This window comes from Lytechinus pictus, chromosome 3, assembly GCF_037042905.1.
Source record: "Lytechinus pictus isolate F3 Inbred chromosome 3, Lp3.0, whole genome shotgun sequence".
Lineage (NCBI taxonomy): Eukaryota > Metazoa > Echinodermata > Echinoidea > Temnopleuroida > Toxopneustidae > Lytechinus > Lytechinus pictus.
The window spans coordinates 14,974,579-14,996,730 of NC_087247.1; the positions used below are offsets into that span (position 1 = coordinate 14,974,579).

At 36.7% G+C, this 22,152-nt stretch overlaps 1 protein-coding gene across 2 annotated transcripts; it reads left to right on the forward strand.

Moving 5' to 3' along the window:
- Positions 1-1,229: 1,229 nt before the first annotated feature.
- LOC129255852 (SWI/SNF-related matrix-associated actin-dependent regulator of chromatin subfamily E member 1-like) lies at positions 1,230-16,504 on the forward strand. 2 transcript variants are annotated; one of them, XM_064096470.1, is made up of 11 exons: positions 1,230-1,354; positions 2,893-2,968; positions 4,290-4,369; positions 5,290-5,502; positions 6,450-6,525; positions 6,822-6,911; positions 7,600-7,772; positions 9,429-9,530; positions 10,743-10,883; positions 11,972-12,155; positions 13,956-16,504. In XM_064096470.1, the coding sequence occupies exons 2-11, from the start codon at positions 2,911-2,913 to the stop codon at positions 14,261-14,263; spliced, it is 1,425 nt and encodes a 474-aa protein (XP_063952540.1). In that variant the 5' UTR covers positions 1,230-1,354; positions 2,893-2,910; the 3' UTR covers positions 14,264-16,504. The 2 variants fall into 2 exon arrangements, with proteins under 2 accessions (XP_063952540.1, XP_063952541.1); XM_064096471.1 differs by having other exon boundaries at positions 1,262-1,350.
- The last annotated feature ends 5,648 nt before the right edge of the window (positions 16,505-22,152 follow it).

Consider the following 22,152-nt stretch of genomic DNA (forward strand, 5'->3'; position numbering starts at 1 on the left):
AAATGGGAGAGTTGTACGTGTGTGACATCACAGATCTTGGTCGCATTGCCAATGGGAGGATCTCCATAGCATTAGTGATCTCGACATTCAAATGCTCATAACTCTTTTATTGCTAGTCCTATTTTACTCAAAGTTTTGTTGATCTTATTCTTTGATTTTGCTGCTTTCACAAAAGCTAACTTGCTCCAAGAGTTTCATTCTCCTTTAAATAAGAGCTGATGTGTTTCATTGTTATCATTTGAGTTTTGACATAAGACCGGGACATTCTGAGAACATTACTGTCATCATGTGAATGATAACTACCTTCCTATTTCCCTCCTAAGCGCGAGATGACACTTTTCGATATTCCATTCTGAAAAAGGGACAATTAATTTGATTATTAATATTATATTAATCTTATTTATTAATCTAATAAGCCTAATGAGAGCGTGAAATCTGTTAATATTATGGCCTGAAAACTGTACATTTAATGCACTTTTGTAATTATGAATAAGATGCATGTGTGAATAAAATTATTTTCAACAATCAATACGAGCGCAAATCGCGAGCCATAATTTTGATAAATTGTCATGAAATGGCAATTTAAGTAGTTTGTTATATAGAATTAATATTCGCTGATGTGGTTTACGTACGGTACACCATGTGGAGTATTATAGAAACAGTGGATAGAAGAAGAAAAAATAAAAAGAAAAAAGAAAAAAGAAAAGAAATGGATAGGCGAGAAAGTGGAAATTTGAGAGTAGAGTAATCTTTCTTGAATGTAGTCCTGAAAAGGACTGTAAACCAAAAGATAAGTTGAAACAGCTTATATACTCCGGTATACGAGTGTAGGATTGGAGCTGTGATTTTCTTCATTTCTTTTCTCTGTCATCTCCATCCTATAGGTTTACTTGCATACTAGTAGACCTATATATCTAACATATTTTCAGTAAAAGCCCTGGTTTTAATTTTTGAGACACACCTTCTCGACTTTAAATCCTTGTAGATAACCTAAAAATAAAAAAAAAATAATAATAAAAATAAATAGAAAAGAAAAAGAAGAGAAAAAGAAAAAAAAAGAATAAGAAAGAAATATTTGAATATTACTTTATAAAAAAAAAAATCAAAGAAAATAACGTTAATAATACAATATTTATGATGGCGAAAATAGTCAAATTGACTGATTGCCAAATAAAAAGAAGAACCCCCCCCCCCCTCTCTGTTTTGATCCTCCGATCTTCTTGGAAAATAAAACTAAATTGCCGTCTGAAAATTAGACTACATCGGGGAAGAATCTGCCGGAAAAAACTAAACTTGCCGTAAAAGACTTCTTTTTTTTCCACATTTGGGAGAAAACATATTGTTCTTGCTGTAGGTAAGTATATGTGTAATTCTATTCATTGTTAAGCAAACCTAAAATTGTTTTGATTTTATTGTGTGATGATGTAAAAAATGAAAATTATAAATAACAAATCTTTTTCTACTGTGCCATTTTGCTTTCTTTGTTCAGCAAGGCATCGCGTCGCCGCTTTGGTCCCCAGCACTTCCCGCATAGCGTCGCATGCAGACGTGGAAGTTCAAAGCGCCCTGCGTCGCGGGCTCGGCGATTAGTAAATAACGTGCAAGGAAGGTCGCCATGGCATGCTGGCGCTGATGCAGTTTCGCACCGGCCACTTTCAAACAACAAATTTCCCCACCAGTACCGTAAGTAACGGACTATAAACCGCACCCCCAACTACTTTGGACTAAAAAGAAAAAAAAAAAAAAAAAATCCTCACATTATATTTGAGGTACGAAGAAACAAAAACTAAGTCTAAGTTAAAGATTTCAAAGTATCCAAAGAGATTACCGGTATGCAGAAATCTGCTGTTCTTGATTGATTCATCTACAAATGTTTGCAAGAAAGAAAGGTCCCTACAATATTGGCCACTTACACAGTCACGGTGTACACACACACAGCACTGCCGTTCTTGTACATTGCAAACTACGATACGGTACCAGTGTCAGTACATCTTATCAAATAATGATCTGTGTCTTTCCCGCCGTAGGAGGAAGAAACATTCACATTTCTTGCATCACAAACTCACAATCACTTTCAGAATTTGTCTAGTATTCGATGTCTTGGCATGAATTTTGGATACGGGATTACAGGAAGGTTCAAGAAACAAAGAAATTGTCATTTTTTACAGTTGTTTTGACGGCTTCGTGCCGTCTCTCTCGTTGCGTGGTGTAGGTGGTATCTTATGAAAAGCAAACAGGAAAGAAAAAATAAGCTGGCGCGAAACGGGACTTTGGAGGGGATCGAGGGTTAAAATGAATAGCGCCAGCTTAAGTCGCACTGAAACCACAATACAATGCAAGCTAGCTCAGCTAACTCAACTCTTGCGCTCGATCAGCTGTGACAAAATATTACCGAGTATGCTTGGCTTCTCTTTGAACTTAGCCAGGGAACTTCGCTGCTTTGAACCGAGAATAAATTCGAAATTAGTGTCATGAAGGTGGGTGCGTTTGTTATAATCGCTTCTCATTACCCACAGCTCATTCCCCTCTAAACGACATTGCCCTGGGCGGCTACGCCTGGCCACTCGATGTGTTGTGAACTGGCAGAGGGGTTACGACGGGCTGGCTCAGACCCGTCACCGTGGATAAACCGCACCCCCGACTTTTGCTTCTATCCCGCCGAGAAAAAGGTGCGGTTAATAGACCGTTACTTACGGTTATTGCTTGCTCATGTCCTTGTCATCAGCTGTGCTGATGGTGATCGAGCGATCAAAGAAGAACCTGGCTGATCCTGATCTGTTTGTCTTCAAAATTCGCTTTCTTCTGGCATTACACAGGCCTATATGTAATTGTGCTAACCATTGATTGGTAAATATGAATGATCATAGATCCTGTTATATTTTTTTTTCATAGGTGGTTAGAACAATCAAGATGTCTGGAGCTTCCAGAAGGAGTATGGGAGGGTTTATGAATACATCCCTTCAATCCTGTAAGTGTTTGGCATGAAAATCATCTTTCTTGCAAGTGTGTAATTAGGTTTTTACAGATAAATTTTAATGTACATGTATGTACACCAGGGTCCTTTTTAAAAAAGAAATCTATTTTTATGAATTTGTCAGATCAATGGCACTTTGGCTTTCAACCAGTCTTATGAGGTGTTGCAAGAAACTTGTGATCAATTGCAATTCAATTTTTGGTCCCCAATCAATCATAAGTCTTGCAATTAATTACAAGTTTGTGATTGATTGCTATGCTAATCTGCTTCCTGAAAAAAAGAGTGTAATCTGATTTGCTACAGCTAAACTTGATCTATCAATTGTAAAATTAGAACAGAATATTTGCAAGTGATCGCAAATATTTTCTTGCAACACCCCCTTATAATGAAGATGAAGGAAGATGAGATGTACAGTTCGTATGTACTTATTAACCCTAAATAGACTGGGCTATTTCGACGCCTAAGAAGACTAAGCTGATTTGGTATAAAACATAAAGTCTTTTGTAACTCAAAACCAATCTGACTGGAGTTCTCAAGTGAACCTTTTTTATCACAGTCAAATCAAGACTATAGCCAGACAGTTGTTGGACAGCCTTAAATAATAATCTGTATGTTATAACTTGATTCTGAATTGGGGGAGTGGACAATTTAGTGAGAAGGGGGAATGTAGTAAATAAGAAACCCATAAAATGAGTGTGCATCAGAGGTTTAGCTAGAAGAAAAATGAGTAATACTTTCTAAAGAAAGTTGGAATTGGTAAACATATAGTTTCCTGTTATACTTCCTGCAGAAGAATTGATTAAGTATTAATTACATACATGTATATGTAGGTATTGATATATCAATGAATATGTGAGATATCACATAACACAATGATCATCAGTATTTTCAGAGTAACAGGACTCAGCAGCTAAAATATATGAAGGTTTCCATGGTAGTAGTTGAAATCCATGGCCTGGAATGGCCACTTCTTGGCTTAATTTGCATCCTCATTATACCAAAGTTACCTTGATCATTCATAATTAATAAAACGGTCCCCTTGGACCATGTGACAGATGTGACCTGTTTCAAAACTTCGCAGATTGAGTTTAAAAGCTTCCAAATGAATTCTTATTAAAATTGATTTACCTTTTTTTTTTTGGGGGGGGGGGTGGTAAATAACAGTGAGGAATTGAAGTGAACATGTATCTAAAAAAATATACATATGTCAAATCAATTATATGTTTTAATTTTTATGTCTGTGTGTATGAGTATTGTAAATCTGTTTTATCCTTTTGTCCAATCAAGTAATTTCTCCTCTTTCTTTCTTCCTTAGCCCATTCTCGTCCATTTACCAACACTCCGACCTCTGGAGTGATTGCACCCGGTGGTAAATCAGGCAGCCCAGCTAAAGGGGTAAGAAAACAAAAATATTGTAATTCATACCAAGAATGTGGCAGTATTCTTATACAGGTCCATATCCACCAAGGTGGTTTGGAGCTCATGGTTTGGAAACATGGCTTGTGCAGATGTCATTTGTTATTACACTTAAGAACGAGAAAGGATCCAATGTACGCTTTTGTCACATTCAGCACCAAGGTTACAGTATTGATGAGTGCTGATTGCCTGAAAGGGTTTTTGCAAAGAATTGTCTTTGAAGCTCGCGGATTTGTTTTGATGCGCCAAATTAGTCACCTTGATGTGACTTCTTGTAAATCAAGTATTAACATTATTTAACTCACTTTATGAATCCAATTTTCTATATACTAAAATGACACGAGATATTGTATTTATAAAAACTGTTTTCTGTTTGCAAATAATTTGTTAAAAAGGTGTCTGAAACGATGCATCATAATAAATCAGGGACAGGAAAGATGGTCCTTGCAAAGACTCTTTCTTGCCACTAGCCCCTGATTTATGCTACGTCTTCATGATATTTAAATCAATGAGATTTAGAAGAAGACAAATTATAATTTTTTTTTTGAAGAATATTGTACTTTCAAAATGTTGTGTTTTATGATATGAATTGTCGATAAGAATAGGTCTTTTATCATTCAAACTCAATTAGCAAAATGTTATTTATGGGCAAATCCATAAAATATGTACGTTTGACCCCCTATATTTGGGACCTTCATGAAATTTTCTGTCTCTGATTTCTGGTTCTTATGACAGCCTCAGCCTGTAATGCTGTCAAATGACCATGACTTGGTCAGTTTATGAAGTGAAGTAAAACTTGAGAAAAATGGGGGACGGATGTACAAAAAGGTTGATCATTTTAAGGAATTGCCCTTGTAGGTTCAGTACATTAAGTGTAATTTTCACGCTTTACTCCGTAGGGTTCACACGATTCCCGCATCCCAAAGCCACCTAAACCACCCGATAAGCCCCTGATGCCGTACATGAGGTACAGCCGCAGCGTTTGGGAGAAAGTGAAGAATGATAACCAAGACTTGAAGCTGTGGGAGATCGGAAAGATCATCGGTCAGATGTGGAGAGATTTGGCGGAGGACGGCAAACAAGTTTTCACCGAAGAGTATGAAATCGAAAAGGTAAACTCCTCACCCTTTGCATGCCAAAAGTTGTTGCATGAGTCTAGCAGTTGACTAGGTAGTGCGTCATAAAGTTGTTCGTAAAGATGAAGGGCTGGAACATGTTCATGGGTACTACTACTAAGTCAGCTACATAGGGATATGGTATTTAGCACAAGAAAGGTTCCACAATCGTGTGTTAAGTCATTTGCATCTTACATCAGATTTATTAAACTGCCCCCGGGCCTGCAACTAGCAACAGAAAATGTGAATGGAATTGTGGAAGTTAAAAATTGATCAGTTGCAACATAGCACTGCATTTTGTAAGTGATTGCAAATGAATTTCTGACTTAACCTCCGTCTCTCACTTCCCCCTGTCAACGAAAGGAAATGGTATGGCACCAAAATATCTACAAGACCTTGTCATGCCTTATACACCAGCTTGTAGCCTAAGATCGTCACACCAGCAACTTCTTGAGACTCCCAAGACACATGTAGCATATGGTGCTAAGCTTTCTCTGCCTCAGCGCCTTCTCTCTGGAATAGTTTGTCGTTGAATTTAAGAAGTATACCATCATTAGAGACCTTCAAATCTAAACTGAAGTCTTATCTTTTCTAACAGTATTTGTTATTGGCACTTTGACACTCATCCAAACTTTCTCATTCTTTCTTTTCTTGTGCGACTCGGAATAGAATATTTCTAGATAGATGGCGCTATATAAATGCCTATTATCATTATTAATTTTTGCCCTTGTTTAGAAATGGACATAAAGACAACCGTGTCTATGAAGGTCACCCAATGGAAACAGGAAAAAATTACCTCTGAAGACAGATGACCTTTATAGTCAAGCTTTATAACATATTCTTTTCAAATGGCAGACAGTTTGGTGGCCACAAGTCAGGTTTGAATGAATCTGTCTTATGTGCATATTAACTTTGTTTGATTGTATTATCTATAACAATCACAGGAGGAGTACAACAGAGCACTGAAATCTTATCACAACTCGCCTGCTTATCAAGCATGGATGGTGGCGAAAGGAAAAGGTAATGTCATTTCTTGATATTTTTCTCTTTATTTGCATACATGTATTGTCAGTTGGTACTAAGGTAAAAATGCTGCATATATACTTGGAAATCACAAACATCTTTACTGAAATGTTAGTCTCTCAATTATCCTTCAATAATTGGTATTGATCCCTTTAAGGCTGATTGACTTTACTAGCATGCATACATAGAGTAGTTTGACTCCATGAGGTTTTTTGTTGGCGTAGTTAGATTCCTCTTGTCTGTATTATCTTGTACTCACGAAATCAAATCTGAATGTATTGATGTACTCACAGCTCAGCAGGCCATAGAGCAGGAATCCGAAATTGACGGTGGTATCAAATCAGAACCAAGAATGAGCATGCAAGCTGCCGAAGACGATGATGGTGAGTATAGACCTGGTGAGATGGGCGGGGGGGGGGGGGACATTTCACATAACCTTGCTATTTCAGGCTGTGGTGGAAATTGACTGCAAATCATTTTTTTTGTCCCCAAATAAATCATGATAAGTCATGATTGCAGATTTGTATTAGATTGATAATGCTGTAGTCAAAATTGGTCTGTCAATTGCAATTGATAACTGGTACCTATTTTCTTCCAGACTCCCCCCCCAAAAAAAAAAAAAAAATTTTAAATGGGATATCCCATTCAAACTGTGTAGAGGATCAATATATTTTCACTATGTTTTAATTCATCCACAAACTTGGAATATATCTGATTTTGAAGGAGGATCAGATGGATTATTTACATTGTATAAACATGAACTCTATTTTATTGTAAAACTTTATGTTTTGGATTTTAATTCCTGTACACCAATTGCATATTTTACTGTTAAACTCGATGTCATTTCAAATTGATGTATGACTACATTTGATTATTACTGCCATATGATGAGTGTATATTATAAAAAAAAGACACTTAAGAACAAAAGCAGGAGAACATGCTTTTCTATATTATGCTGAACTTTTATTTCTTCATCGCATACCTCTTTATTTCTAAAAGGCTTATGACGTATAAGCTAATGGGAAATTAAATATACATAAATATACTCTGTTTTACTCATTCTTATCCTAGATCAAGAAGATGGATACTCGGTAAAGCACATTGCTGCAGCTCGCTTCCAGCGGAACCATCGGCTGATCAACGAAATCTTCAGCGATGCTGTTGTACCTGACCCTAGGACGGTTGTTACTGATCAACGTATGCAGATCTTGAAAAGACAGGTCCAATCGCTCAAAGTTCATCAGGTATGGGAATTACTTACCATTTTATAAGGCAATATTTAACCCTAGGACACTCAAATCCAAAGAGGAAAACCACCCAGATGTCTTTTTTTATTTTAATAAACAAAAAACAAACCAAAATTATCCTATGTAGGGACAGTGATTTTCCGCGATCGCGGAAAACGGACGGAATTCACGGAAAGGGCCTTTTGAAACGGAAAGTGGCATTTCAAACGGAAAATCACGGAAAACGTATTTTCCCTCAAAATACACAGAATAGCAACAGAAATTACTCCAAAATCACAACAAAATGAGAATATTAAAGGGCCCAAAAAACCCAGAAAACACGATCTCACTTTGCTACTATCATGACAATTCACACATCGTGACTGCACTTGACATCAGCACACTCGATTGTACCCCGCACCGTACCCGTACCCAGCCGGCCGGGTGTTGGGCTTCACATGCACACATATCGTTCAACTCCTTACACGGTCGTGTGTTGCTGCCCTCTACGTTTGAAGATGTAACAGCACGATGTCGTGGTCTTAAAATCCAAGATGGCGGATTGGCAAGAGCCGTTGATTGATGATAACGATGTCCAAAAACCCCCAAAATTATCGATGAAATATCATTTCACCGTGAAATAATGCTAATAATATGAAAGGTGAGGATGTATGAATGCAAAATGGGTGTGTAAAAATATTTTATGCACCCGCATAGATCCGATTAGAACGGATTTTATTGTGTTGTTGGTACAGTAGCAGATACAAATTTTGACCAGTGCGAGTCGAGTGTGCGTGTTGTGATTTTGCTATTCAATGTGTAAACGGAATTGTCAATTTTCCGTGTGTACAAAGTCTATGGGGAAACGGAATTTCCGTTTTCTGACATGCTGAAACGGAATTTGAGATTTTCTGAAACGGAAAAGGCAATTTTTTTAAACGGAAAATCACTGTCCCTACCTATGTACAAATCATTAGAGCCTTATATATTTTAATGGACATTGATATTTACTCTTTCGGGTTCTTGAAGTGATTCTAGCCTTTGCATTCTGTATGATGAGATTTTATTGTAATTTCTCCCCGATTTCACTTTCGTCATCGAGAAGTTCTTTCGTAAAGTTGAGATGATCAGCAGCGCAGCGCATAGGCGTGATGTCATAGCCTATTGATAACGCGATCGGTATCGTTCTTATGAACCCGGCTCGGTGTTGGAGCAGCTCGGTTCAGCAGCCTTTTCAAACTCTCAACACCGAACTTGATATCACCCATTGTGTGATCAATCCCTTTAAGTAAGATTGTTAGCATGTGGAATGTAATAACTTTCATTCAGTGGGCTAAGGCCTCCAGGACATCATGTCCAGTCTCACTGTCTGAAGGAGGGAGGAAGTGTTTTCCTTGAAATGTAGGTTACATCTGTGTTGCAGGAGAGTGGCACAATAACACTTGATGTATTCATTCTGTGTAATAGATTAATTTACAAATAAATATAATGCAATAACCTGTTCATTGACACAGCATTTGTAGATATTACTCTCGAGAATATGTTCACTACATGTATAATTTATGTAATTCTTTCACTGAATGATGTCACGGTGATGATGGCATATTTTGAAAATGTGGAAGTGGATGTACATGTATCTATCATTTATTTCTATTTATTCAATCTTCTGAACAGAAGAAGCTGGAAGCTGAATTGCAACTAATTGAAGAAAAATACCAGAACAAGAAGAGGAAGTTTGTTGAGAGCAGCGAGAACTTCACTACAGAGATGAAAAAGGTAAGAATCTCTTCAAATTATACATCTGGCAACGACTTTATAGTGCGCACACATAAGGCACACGATACACATTTCTGCCATGCTATAGCAGTGATATGTCATTAAGAGAAATTTCAGCCTTGCATAATTGATCATGTGATCATTCAAACTTATTGGGAAAGGTTCATATCTATGAAAAGATCAGAAACTCATCTTTCATACGACACAAAACAGTCCCTTTTAATACTCATGATTTTTTTTTTAGTTTGTTCTTTGGACCTGATGTTGCCATCATGAAATGATATGTCAGAGGTAAAAACTTCAATGACCAGTTATTGGTGAAATTTTAGTAAGGGGAACATGAATCAACATGAGATCTCTCGGGGCACATGTCATGAAACTTGTTACAACTGCAAATTTGCAATGACAGTTTTAAGCTACCGAAATAATCCAATTTGATTGGCTGATAGTTAACTTATAGAAATTATGCATTTGTTTTGAAAACGAGTCTTTATGAAACAGTACCCTGATGTTTAGTGTAAGTGTAATACTACCTCTCTCTCTCTTCTATGATTATTATAATTAAATTATGGTTTTGGGAGCCAAGCCTTAGAAAGGCCATCGGCCTAATCTGGATCCACATATTCTCATACATTTACATTGTATGTATTTCCATTTTTTGCATCGTTATCTGTATACAGTGTATTCTTTCTATTTGAATTGTACAGTGTATGTTATATGTTTTTAATGAGAATTTTAAAATAAAATAAAATGAAATGAAAGGTATATTGTAATAGACTGAGGTGTAGGCATGAGAAAAGAAAGTGAATGAGCAAGAGCCTGTAATGCGGAATCTCAATGAGTATTGGCGCGTCGTGGTCTAGTGGTTCTGACTCTCGCCTTTCAAACAGGGTCGTGGGTTCGAATCCTAGCCGTGGCATGTTTTCCTTCAGCAAGAAATTTATCCACACTGTGCTGCACCCAACCCAGGTGAGGTTAATGGGTACCGGCAGGAAATAATTCCTCAAAAAGCTGTGTGCACCTGAATCGGTAGCCTAGCTTAGCCGGGTAATAATAATAGCAGGGCCGCTCTGGGAGAACAGTTTTCGGAACTGAAGTAGCCACTTGCAGGAGAGATATTTACCCTGGGTAAATATACCGTTATTATTGTTATTATTATTATTTGACACCTTTCTCTTAAAAAAAGATTTTCCTATATTTTTTTTTTTACAGTTGTGTGCTGAAAAGGTTGAGATCAAGTGGGATGAGCTGATGTTCCCTGATTACTCTCAATCTTGGGCCTCTGGTCAGAGACCGCCGCTATCGGCCAAGTTTCTCTCTCAGGCACCCGCGCAACCTGTCATGGCCTCTCAGGTATTGCTCTAGTCATTCTATGTGGTGCAGGATGTGGGAAGTATTGTGGATACTTTGGGTCCCAATTCATTAAGATGGTTTATTGCAAATTTCATGCATGAATTACGCTTCACTTAGCGCTTAAATTGAGAAAGGGTCGAATAATTTCTCAGGTACGGCTCCTCTTCATGTTACGTGCATGATTTTTGTAAGTATTTTAGGACTGTTTTAATAATTGTCCATTTATATATATAGTACAGTCACTATTCTCTACTGTGCTTGATACGTTGTATCATATTGTTACCCCGGCTGTATCTGAGCCTCCATGTGGCTGCTAAAGCGTTAAGGAAAGAAATCCTCCCAGGAATTCACCCCACCCTGGTTAAGTGCAGCACAATATGGATCATTTTGATGATGAATGAAAATTTGCCATGTATGGGATTCGGACCCACGACCACATTTCAAAGTCTAGAGACTAATCCACTGGGCCACACTGCTCCATAAACCCTCCATATAAACCCTGACCATTCAGAAACATATCATGGCCAGAGTTACATACCCTGTCTGGTTGATAAAAATTGAATATCACTACCATTCTATTGCGGCTCAAATGACATGTTTTAATTCAAGGTTATGTATTTGAAAATATTAGGTTTTGCAGACACGGGGAGGGTTTCATGAAAGGACTTGATCCTACAAGTCCTGTTTTATCCGACAGTTACCATAGTTACAGTGCTTCTCAGCCAATCAGAATCAAGGAAAATTGTCAGATCTGACAACTTGTCAGGTCAAACTGTTGATGAAACGCTCCCCTGTATTTCTTTATAAATTCAATCAAGATATTGATCTGAAACATTGGTAAACATATATATTTGATGTTCATTTCATGCTCATTGAATTGAGACTAATGTGACATGACACTACTGAATAATTCTGACCTTACTGTACTACCCTGGATTTTGGCAAGAACCCTATCCCCGTTTCTTGCATGTCAGAAGCATTTCTGACCAGCAAGTGACTGCCATGAGGTCAGACCGTTTGGGCCTGTGTTCCTGCAGCTATAGCGAATATTTTTAGCTGTTACCTACCTATTGCGTCTTTTCATTCAGGTTCAAGCAGTACCCATGCCTAGCACCCAAGTCTTACGCAGACCCCCAGGAGATGCCCCAGGGATCAAGCCGGTCCAGGAGAACCAGCCGGACGTTGGTCCGATGCAACCGCAACGCGTGGAACCTGCCGTCGAACAGGCTGCAAAGGCCAGCTCCTACACAACGTCTTCATCGCAGAAGAAAAGTAAGGGCTCTATCGCTGATATGTATATCAATCTTACGGTGGATTCACAATACAGTGCGCCATCTATCGGTTGCAGCGGACAGGCCAGTTTCTAAATTTGTGGCCAACATCGCGCGCAGACAGCGCACAGTGCTAGTGTACTGTGATGTGACTGTGATGCTTCAAACATGAAACTATGTGGCAAAAACGGAGGAAGAATTCATTGAAGGGTCTAACTTTCGCAAAGAAGTATACGGCTAATTTCTGTCCCATAAACAGCATAATTTTATGCAAGCCAGCCGAGCAGCGGCCAGCGCAGCATAATCACATGCATCAGAGTTAAATACGCGCACAACAGACATCGATTTTTTTCCCATTGAGGCATTACGAACTTTGGCCTGTCCACTGCAACCGATACGTTGTGCAATTTATTGTGAATCCACCGAAATGACCGAATTAATTACTTAGCATTGTGTGAACAGGGTCATGGAAATAGGACACTGTTTCATGGAAGCTGTTATCACTGACCGCTTGATCTTCTCTGAAAGTTAATCATAGTAACAGTGCTTCTTAACCAATCCAAACCAGACAGTCAGTGGATAACAACATATACCCTGATTCCAGGGGCCAATACAGCTAATTTTAGCAACTCATTTGCATATTAAATTTGAACAATTGATTGCTTTTCTATAATCCAATCTGAGAAGGGGTGAAACTGAGAATGCATGGCCAGCAGATATCCAATTGAGAAAACTGGAAACAAAAATAGATGTACAATGTGATTCTGGGAAATTACTATTCCACAAATTTAAAACAAAAGATTAATGAATCATAGTATATATAGTAATTAAAATTTCAAATAATATTGTCATTCATGTTTTTATTTTTCCCTGCATTTTAATTGATTTTTGTTCTAAAGTTTCATATGTTTTTTTGACATAATAATGCCAGTTCTTATTCATTCTAAAGCTCTTGGTAAGTTATATACGATTTTATTTACGACTGGTAGCCCCGTAGCCAGGGTTTTCAATTAGGGCATTCAATCCCTTCTCTTCTTGTTTTCCTCCTCTAATTCTTCTTGCTTATGGGCTTGACTTGTGATCTTTTTATCATTTTATGAACTACCGGTGACACTTTCTTGCGCTAAGTAAAATATCCATAGTTTTCCCTGTTTTCATATAACGGGAGTGAACTTGCTATAATTGTAATCAAATAATGAAAAATATCAAATTTGCATTGAAATGCATGTTAACAATGAAAAAGTTTGGATTTCAACTTTATAAGTTGATGGGAATAAAATAATTGGGAATGAAAATGATTGACAATCAGGGCCCTGTCTTACAAAGAGTTACGATTGATCCAATTAATCTCAACTGTATGGAAATCCATCCATACCATAATATTTTCTACAGGAAAATTGCAAAATCTCCTTAGTAAACAAACCTTTACTGAATTGTCAAGAAAACTGAATATATGAATGAATTGAATTGAGTTTATTAGAACGTCACTGGCAATCGCCAATATTTTGTTCAAAACAAGAAGTTCAAAATAATACAAAACAAATATACAATTCAAGGAATATATGAATTATGGTCCTTCATAAAAAAATATTTTAAACAAACATGTAATTTAGATGTTGACGTGGTTGGCTTTCCATAGTTACGATTGATTGGATCAATCGCATCTCTTTGTAAGACAGGGACCTGAACTACTACAAGAAAGGGTCATCAGTCATGTATAAAGTTACTTACAAACAGCTTTATGAAACACCCATCTGTTCATATTCAATTTAATTAATCATTTTATTTTTTATTTGTGCAGGTACTCCTCGCAAACCCAAGAAGTTCCAGGGCCACCTGGATGCGTTACTGCAATCACCTGAGGAGAGTCAGTCTAGCCAGGATGAAACAGAAGAAGAGAAAGAAACTCCTGATACTGCTGTGGAGAAACCTAAGGAGGGAGGAACACCAACAGAGGAAACACCCAAGGATGTAGTGCAGGAAGGGGCAGGGAAGGACTTGTTGGGGATGGGTAATGGAGGGGGAGTGAAGGCAGATGATGAGAAAGCTGGATCAGACGCGAGTGCCAAGGAAGATGAGTGTAGCAAGGATGAAAGCCTGAAAGAATGATGATTGATTGTCAAGGTTTGCTCGATGAATGAATAAAAGGAATATTTCATAGTCATGTAAAAGTCATTTTCTTGCAAGTCCAAGTCAAGGCTCAAGTCATTTAAGCATTTAGTGAGCAAAGTAGCAACTTGAGTCCAAGTCGCACGACTTGGGTCGACAACTCTGAAAGACTTTAATCAAATGCTATTCAATACCGGCAAACGGTCCATTTTTTGCATGCCCTTGTTGTAAATTTACCATATTTGTCCCTATTAATTGCCTTCAATTTTGTTCATATGCTGTTATAGTAAAACCCTATGAACCATCTAAGACACTTTTTATTTGTCCAGAAGTCATTCCAGAATTGAGAAGAGAACAAAAAGTGTATTCCTTGTCATGATTTGTTAGTGTTTTTGTTTAAAAATGTAATTAACTTTGCCAGTCTTTTTGAAAAGTGGTCTCTGTTAATGAAATCAATATTGTGTTATCTGATGAGAATAAACATCATTGAGAGCTGCATACTTTCTGGAAATAGAACTATTCCATTAGGCATAGCACTGGTGTGTATACAGTTGTGCTCAAATGTTAGTGAAACCCACCACAAAATGCACTCATTCACTCCTGTTGAATGTAGGGAACAACACTTCAATGTTTGGCAAGCCCAGAGAAACAAGCTTTATTGATTGTAATATTTTTTTCACCTGACTTGAACACTCTGAAATGTTCAATTTTCTGGTGGGGTTCACTGACTTTCGAGCTCCACTCTAAGTTGTCCCTTTAAATTGAAATTTGTGAAAACAAATAGCGCATTTATCCACTATGTGTTTATGTTGTTTTACGTAAAACTCAGTTTTTGTATGCTTCTATTTTGATGATAAATTGTTTGCTTGTCATTAGAGGTTGTTTGAAGTTTACTGGCAATGAATGTTGCCGAATAAAACAAAAAAATTGCCACACACTTCTCATAATGTTTTTTAAATTCATTACCCTGTTTATAACAACTTGCAGTATGAAGTGTGATACAGATAATCTATCACATTAAAATTTATTTATTGAAGTATTATCCATAGAAATACTGGTACTAGCATACAGTAGGAGATTATGGCCCGTATTCTGAAGTCAGGTTTAACTTAGACCATGGTCTAACTCTGCTAAATTTATGGGAGCCAAAAACTTAGAATTTCTCTTTGTTTTGTACATTTCTTATATTACTATTATGTTTCCCTTTACTTTCATAATGAAGAAAATATTTCATTTTAGACAGTTATAAATGATTTGAGTCTCATAAGAGTTAATAAATTGAACATGTTCTTATAGAGATTTTTGCACCAATTGGCTCTCCATAGTTAAACTACAATTTTAAACCCAAGTTCAGAATACGAGCCTATATCTATGTTGTTCTTTTTTTCTGGATTTTGTTGTTGTTGTTATGAAACAGAAATGATCCATTATTCACTCTAGATAATGAATCTGATCTTGTACAAATAAAGCATCAACATGACTCACAGGATGATGAATGCAATTTGGCCCAGATGATAGGTTATTTGTACACAGGTGACCCGGAGGAGTTTCACAAAGAGTAAGGTATGAATTAGAATCATGCTTGAATGCTGATACACACATGATATGTAAACTTGCACTCCTATTGATTAATATCGTGCATCCTCTTGGCATGATTTGAACAATGGGGTGATGCCTTTTATGCTGCACGCCAGTTGGAATCGAAGTGTTACTCATAAATCTTTGTGAAACTCCCTCAGGTATTCATTTTGCCTTACGGACAATCTTACAATGTAGTAATATGGACTGCTTTGACAGGCATGGTTGTTTAAAAAGGCTCAAGGGAACTGCAAAGCAACAATGCTCAAGGCCAGTTAGAGGAAAGGATTATCCAACATTCTTAAAGAGAGGTTTATACAGATCAAGAAAAAGTTGTCATAGTAAAGCATTATGTCTACCTGGCCATGGTTTTGAGATGAGAATGATCCATCGGTTAGCAAGGAATTCCATCACTCTATTATAAAGCAAAATAATACAAATATTTTGTATGGGCATTGGCATGAATATTCACACTGGGTACCTTTGAAATAGTTTGAACACCCTCGGCTATCGCTTCAGGTGGGTGTTTCATAAAGCTGTTCGTAAGATACGAATGACTTTACGCACGACTGGTGATCCTTTTTTTGTGCTATGTGATATCCCTATGTAATTGAATATGTCCTAAGAACTTGTTCCATTCGTGCGTTTTTGTGCGTAACTTTACAAATAGCTTTATGAAACACTGCCCGGGGGCCCGTTTCATAAAGCTGTTCGTAAGTTAAGAACGACTGGTGATCCTTTCTTGTGGTAAATGACGTTCACCATTATTTGTTGGTGATTATTTAGAGCGTTAAGAAAGGATCACCAGTCGTTCTTAAAGTCGCTCTTAACTTACGAACAGCTTTATGAAACACTCACCGTGTATGTTTAAACTGTTACAGAGGCGTGTATTATTCATAATAATGCCCTCAATGATAAGTTATATTTTTAAAGTGTGAAATCTTCTTGATGCATTGCATTTTGCCAAGTTCCTTTATTTCATATACTGGTCCCTGTGAACATCAAATAGACATGAATGTTTCCCTAAAGCAGTGTGAATATACGTGCTATGCCGATTTTGATAACACCAATAATGATTATAAATAGAAGACTTGAAGTGACTGAATAATCATTGAGTTGGTTGCGGTTGCTTCACAGGAAGGAGAAATAAGTTTCTATTTCCTTTTTACCAGGCTTATGATGAGGTTATATTCTATCATGTCTTTTTGTTATTTTTGTTTTTTAGCTATCGATCCTTTGATAATGTTACTACTATCAAACCTGCTAAAGTGACCACCTGAATAGAAGGATAACCTATCTATAAAGACCACATATTTGTTTTCCCTTGAATAGTATACAAATATACAATGACACTCGAGGATCTGGCTAAAACTATCGAGCATCGAAGGAACATCACATAGTACTATTCTCCCGAGGGCCATCGGCCCGAGGGAGAATAGTACTATCTGATGTTCCTGAGTGCGAATAGTTTTAGCCTGTTCCGAGAATGGGTCATTGTATATTTGTTTTATATCCCTTCCACTCATACCATTTTACAGCGAAAAGATTTTTAATAAGTCGATATAGAACAATCGTTGAGAAGTTGAGAAAATAATATTAAAGTCTTGCCGTATGGATCGTCTGTTCAGCGAGCGCACCTGGTTAGGGCAGCTCGCCAAAAGTTTCCCGTGGCATGCAGTGGAGAGTACCGTTTGGCTGAGCAGCGCTCTGCTCGCATCGCGTCGCACAGCTCGCGAACTGCGAGGCAGGGGGGGGTCAAAAACACGTATAGTTCACTTTTTCCCTAGGGAAAAAATGGACTATGCGTGACGTCAGCAAGGAAAATGAACTATTTCATGGCAAACGTTTTTCGTAGTAAAACTATCCTTTTTCTCCTTGTGTACACTCTCAATACAACAATCTTAAGTAAGGGATATAATAGCCCCTATTGAAACATGTATTAAATGAACCTGTCCATAAAGACCTATTAATTTTCTTGTTCCCCTTGTGTGGCCTTAAAAGATGGTTCTGGATTAAAAACATTTTACAACTCTCTTGTAGAGATTGGTGATTTTCTATATAGCTTTTATGTGAATGAACCATTACCTCTAATGACATGTTGTTCTCTGTTAAGTTATGTAACAACCTGAAACCACTTCCTGTAATGTTAATTGTATGTGGTACCATACTGTCGTACAATAAAGATTTGTATATTGGAGAAAAAAAATCACTACATGGAATCTGCTGCATTATTGTAATATAAGGGGCTGCTGCAAGAAAATATATGCATCAATTGCAAATATTCTGTTGCAATTTTACAATTGATAGATCAATGTTAACTGTAGCAAGTCAGATTACACTGCTTGTTTCAAGAAGCAAATTAGACATTATCGCAAATTCCGCAATAATTTCATCGATTTAGCCTTTAGGGTTCAAAAATAGACTCGCAATTGATCGCAAGTTTCTTGCAACGCCCCATGAGAGAGTTGCATTTAAAACTGAAGTTTAGTACTGGTCGTGAATGTCAGCAAAATCTTATGAAGATATAGTGAAAGCTATTAAACACAAGTTTTGCTTACTTTTACAATTGATATGCACAACAGGAGTGAAAAGCAAAAAAGAGACCACTGTCATACATTGTTTCATTTATATTTTGGCATATGAAACCAAAGAAAATGGTGTACATTTGATATTGAAGAAAGTCTTGATCAAATTATACAAAGTTATAATACTGGCTACACATTGAGAAAATGATGAAATATTTGATATTACAAATAATAAAATCAATACTCGGTTTTTGCATCTGTTGTCCAATTTGCGTACCACCTGTGCTGTGCATGTAACTGTTTTGTGAAATGAAGCAAAATTTTGTTATTTAATTTTAAATCCGAGTACATTTTCCGCATTATGCTTATTTAAATTTTTTGTGTTCAACTTGCATTGAAAGCAACTTGTAATAGCAATGGACCTGCCATTACAGGGGCATATTAAGTAATCTTATCAAATAAGCTAAAAAGGAGGATAAAAAGAGGATATCAAATTCCGCAATGAAAAAAAAAACACCTCGACTTTCATATTGGATAGAAATAAAATCAGAGATGTTAGTATATTTATCTGATTGAACATCCCATTTGTTACACTATTTCCTTGCACTATTTGTACAAATTAAAGGACAAGTCCACCCCAACAAAAAGATGGTTTGAATTTAAGAAATCAAACAAGCATAGCACTGAAAATTTCACCAAAATCGGATGTAAAATAAGAAAGTTTTGACATTTTAAAGTTTGCTTTATTTCAAGAAATAGTTATATTCACGTCCTGGTATATATGCAAATGAAGAGACTGATGACAAATTCATCAACTCCTTATTTTCATGGAATATGAAATATTCTAAATTTCTCCTCATTGTCATGTGAAACAAAGTTTTATTCCTCCCTGAACACGTGTGATTGTCATGGTTTTAACATTTTGTGGATCAAACAAGAGGTCCTTATTGTCAAATCTATAAAAATTGAAATATTGTATAATTTGAACAATAGAAAACAAAATAAATTGTGAGTGGCGAGAGGCCAAATTTTTAGACTTTGATCCCCGGCTGTATCAAAGCAAACACATATTTCATTTCATAGGAATAATTCTGAAATTTTCAGAAATGAGCATACAAAAATTTGCATCTTGTAGCTTCACCACGAAAACCAGCCTTGAATAGTCCACACCCACTTTCATTGCTAAATTGCTATTTGTCAACAAAATTGGTTTAAACATGTATTAAATTGAAACATTAAAATATTTTCTTTTTCAGCCTTGTCAAATAGAATATTTGTTATCTATTAAAAATACTTTTCGTTGAAAATGAGCACAATAAATGCCACTTACTTGTCACATAAGGTGTATTGTTCAGTTAAAAGTAAACGTGGTCAATTCAAAGATGGTTTCCATTATGAAGCTACAAGATGCGACAAATTTTATGCTCGATTTCTATAAATTCAGAATATTTACTTTAAAATGAGGTATAATTTTGCTTTGATCCAGCCGGGGGATTAAAGTCAAGAAATAATCCACATTTGGGCTTCTGGCCGCTCGCCTATAAACAATTGCAACGGTTATATACAGAGGTGTGCGAAACGTTAGGGATGGGGAGGGAAGTTCCATGGGGGGGGGGGCTTTTGGTTTCATCAAAATAAAATTAAAAAGGCTAGTACATTCATCATATAAAATTCAGTTGACTTTGCTGTGATTATAAAACTTGTATTCAAAAGAAATTGTAAAGTCACAAACAGGGGAATAAGATGGAGGAATTATAAGGACACAATTCCCCCTCCCGCGCAAAACGCAGAAGCTATTATTAATGTTTTATTATATTCAAATAATTGAAAAGAAGGATTTCCTTGAGTTATATCAAATGGATCCCTCGGCAATATCAGATTAGATTGCAAAAATTGCATCTTTAACTCGCAAATAAGTAGGGTATAATAATTATATATGCACGGAGAAGATCTGTCCGCAAATAGCATTGAAGCTGAAGTTTCAAAGGAGAGTCTATATGCTTATCAAATGTTAACCAAATGCAGATATCAATGTCTTTACCTGTACCACTCAATTATTATTTATTTTTGTAAGATTTCTAAGATTACGGGGGAAATATTGCACAAATGGGAAAGAGGCGAAAGGGGGTGGGGTCCTCGCGCGAAGATCAGAAACCTCTATATGATTTTCTCAAATTTTGGGAAGGATGGTCTGCTATTTCTTTGACCCCGGCCTTTTGACTCATGATTATGAAGTACTTCTTTTTGTGCCTTATAAGAACTCGGGCAATATCCAAACTTTCAAATAAAGGGCACAAAACAAGATAGGGTGAGCATTTTCCTGAACATGGAATAAAGATTTATCGAATTTTTTACAACTTCGTCTTGTATTTCTTATAATGTGACTCCCAAAACCTATAGGCCTGATAAAAAAGACGCCCATAATCAGTTTTTGAGACTATAATTGAGCTTGACCAAGCACATATCCTGAGCTTGATTTAGGTTATAACTTGGCGAAACTTGATCAACAATAAGTCAATAACCCACACAAGCACTTGATTGAATGTAGAAAAGATTCAGTGGGAGGTTGAAAAAAATAACGGGAAAACAACGTTTAAAGTTCCGAGCTGTCCGGGAAAAAAGGGTTTTAAAAACGCCCGTAACTTATCTTTTATTCAACTTTACAAAATCAATCAAATTTATGGCAGCTTTATTTCTATATCAAGACATGGTGCTATGTACATGTAAGGACTAGATCAATAATGTGAGCGCGAAGCGCGAGCTGAAATTTTTGAAAAAAATTGACCTGACAATGGTCCATTTTGAGAACACTATTTGGTTTCCATGTTTCCTTTTTATAAACCATTTTAAGTTTCAATCCTAATTTATATGTTCTCCACTTAATTTACATCATGAATTGCACTCTCAAAAAAGTTGGGCAAAAAGGGCCCAATTTTAACCATCAATGTGCGACATACTGCCCACACAACTATTGGTTAAAATCTGTCCAAATTGGGTAATAAAAACTAATAATTGGGTAATAATTTTGCTTAATTGGATAATAATTGCCCAGAATATATATATATATTTACCAGGTGAACATACATTACCCAACACAAAGAACAGTATGTTGCCCAACAATAAGTAAGTGGGATAAAGAATACGAACAAAAATGGGCGATATTTAAAAGATAATCATGTCATGTACAAAACATAAACATGAACATATTATTCTATTTCATCCTGTACTTTTTTCCACCCATCTGTTTCTAATAGTTTCTGAAAGGAAAGGTTTCATTCAATAACAACATTCCGAAAAAAAATTATGGTCATAAAAATACATAATACATAAAAATACTATACCATCATTCTGATCGCCGTCTGGTAGCCTATTCCCTTATCATCATGATATATACTTGCGATATGATTCATCATCATAATCACGATGCTCGTAGAATCAGTGGGGGATGACAACACAGGCCACCCCCACATGAAATATAGGGGGGGGGGGGGTATATCCCCCATCCCCGGAATCGACAATAATTTAGGATCTATGTAGATTGTTTTGTTTTAGCTATGGGCCCATCCCGGAGAATTTGCTCTGATGACCGTCAGGTGCGGGGTGGCTGCAAGAAGCAGCTCAAATTAGTAACCTGCATGCATGTATGCTTTATCCAAAATTAAGATTTAGTAATGATTATTGATGTGTTATATATTACCTTTGCATACCTATATATATCTTATGTGAATGGCCCCTTAAAATCTCTAATGTGAATATTTACTTTAAAAAACAACATTGAAAAATCAC

What these genes read in the sequence shown, in the direction of transcription:
- LOC129255852 (XM_064096470.1), top strand. Translation starts at nt 2,911, where the DNA reads ATGTCTGGAGCTTCCAGAAGGAGTATGGGAGGGTTTATGAATACATCC. An exon ending in AAGAGTATGAAATCGAAAAG is followed by an intron (nt 5,503 to 6,449) that starts GTAAACTCCTCA and finishes TAACAATCACAG; the next exon opens with GAGGAGTACAACAGAGCACT. An exon ending in TCACTACAGAGATGAAAAAG is followed by an intron (nt 9,531 to 10,742) that starts GTAAGAATCTCT and finishes TTTTTTTTACAG; the next exon opens with TTGTGTGCTGAAAAGGTTGA.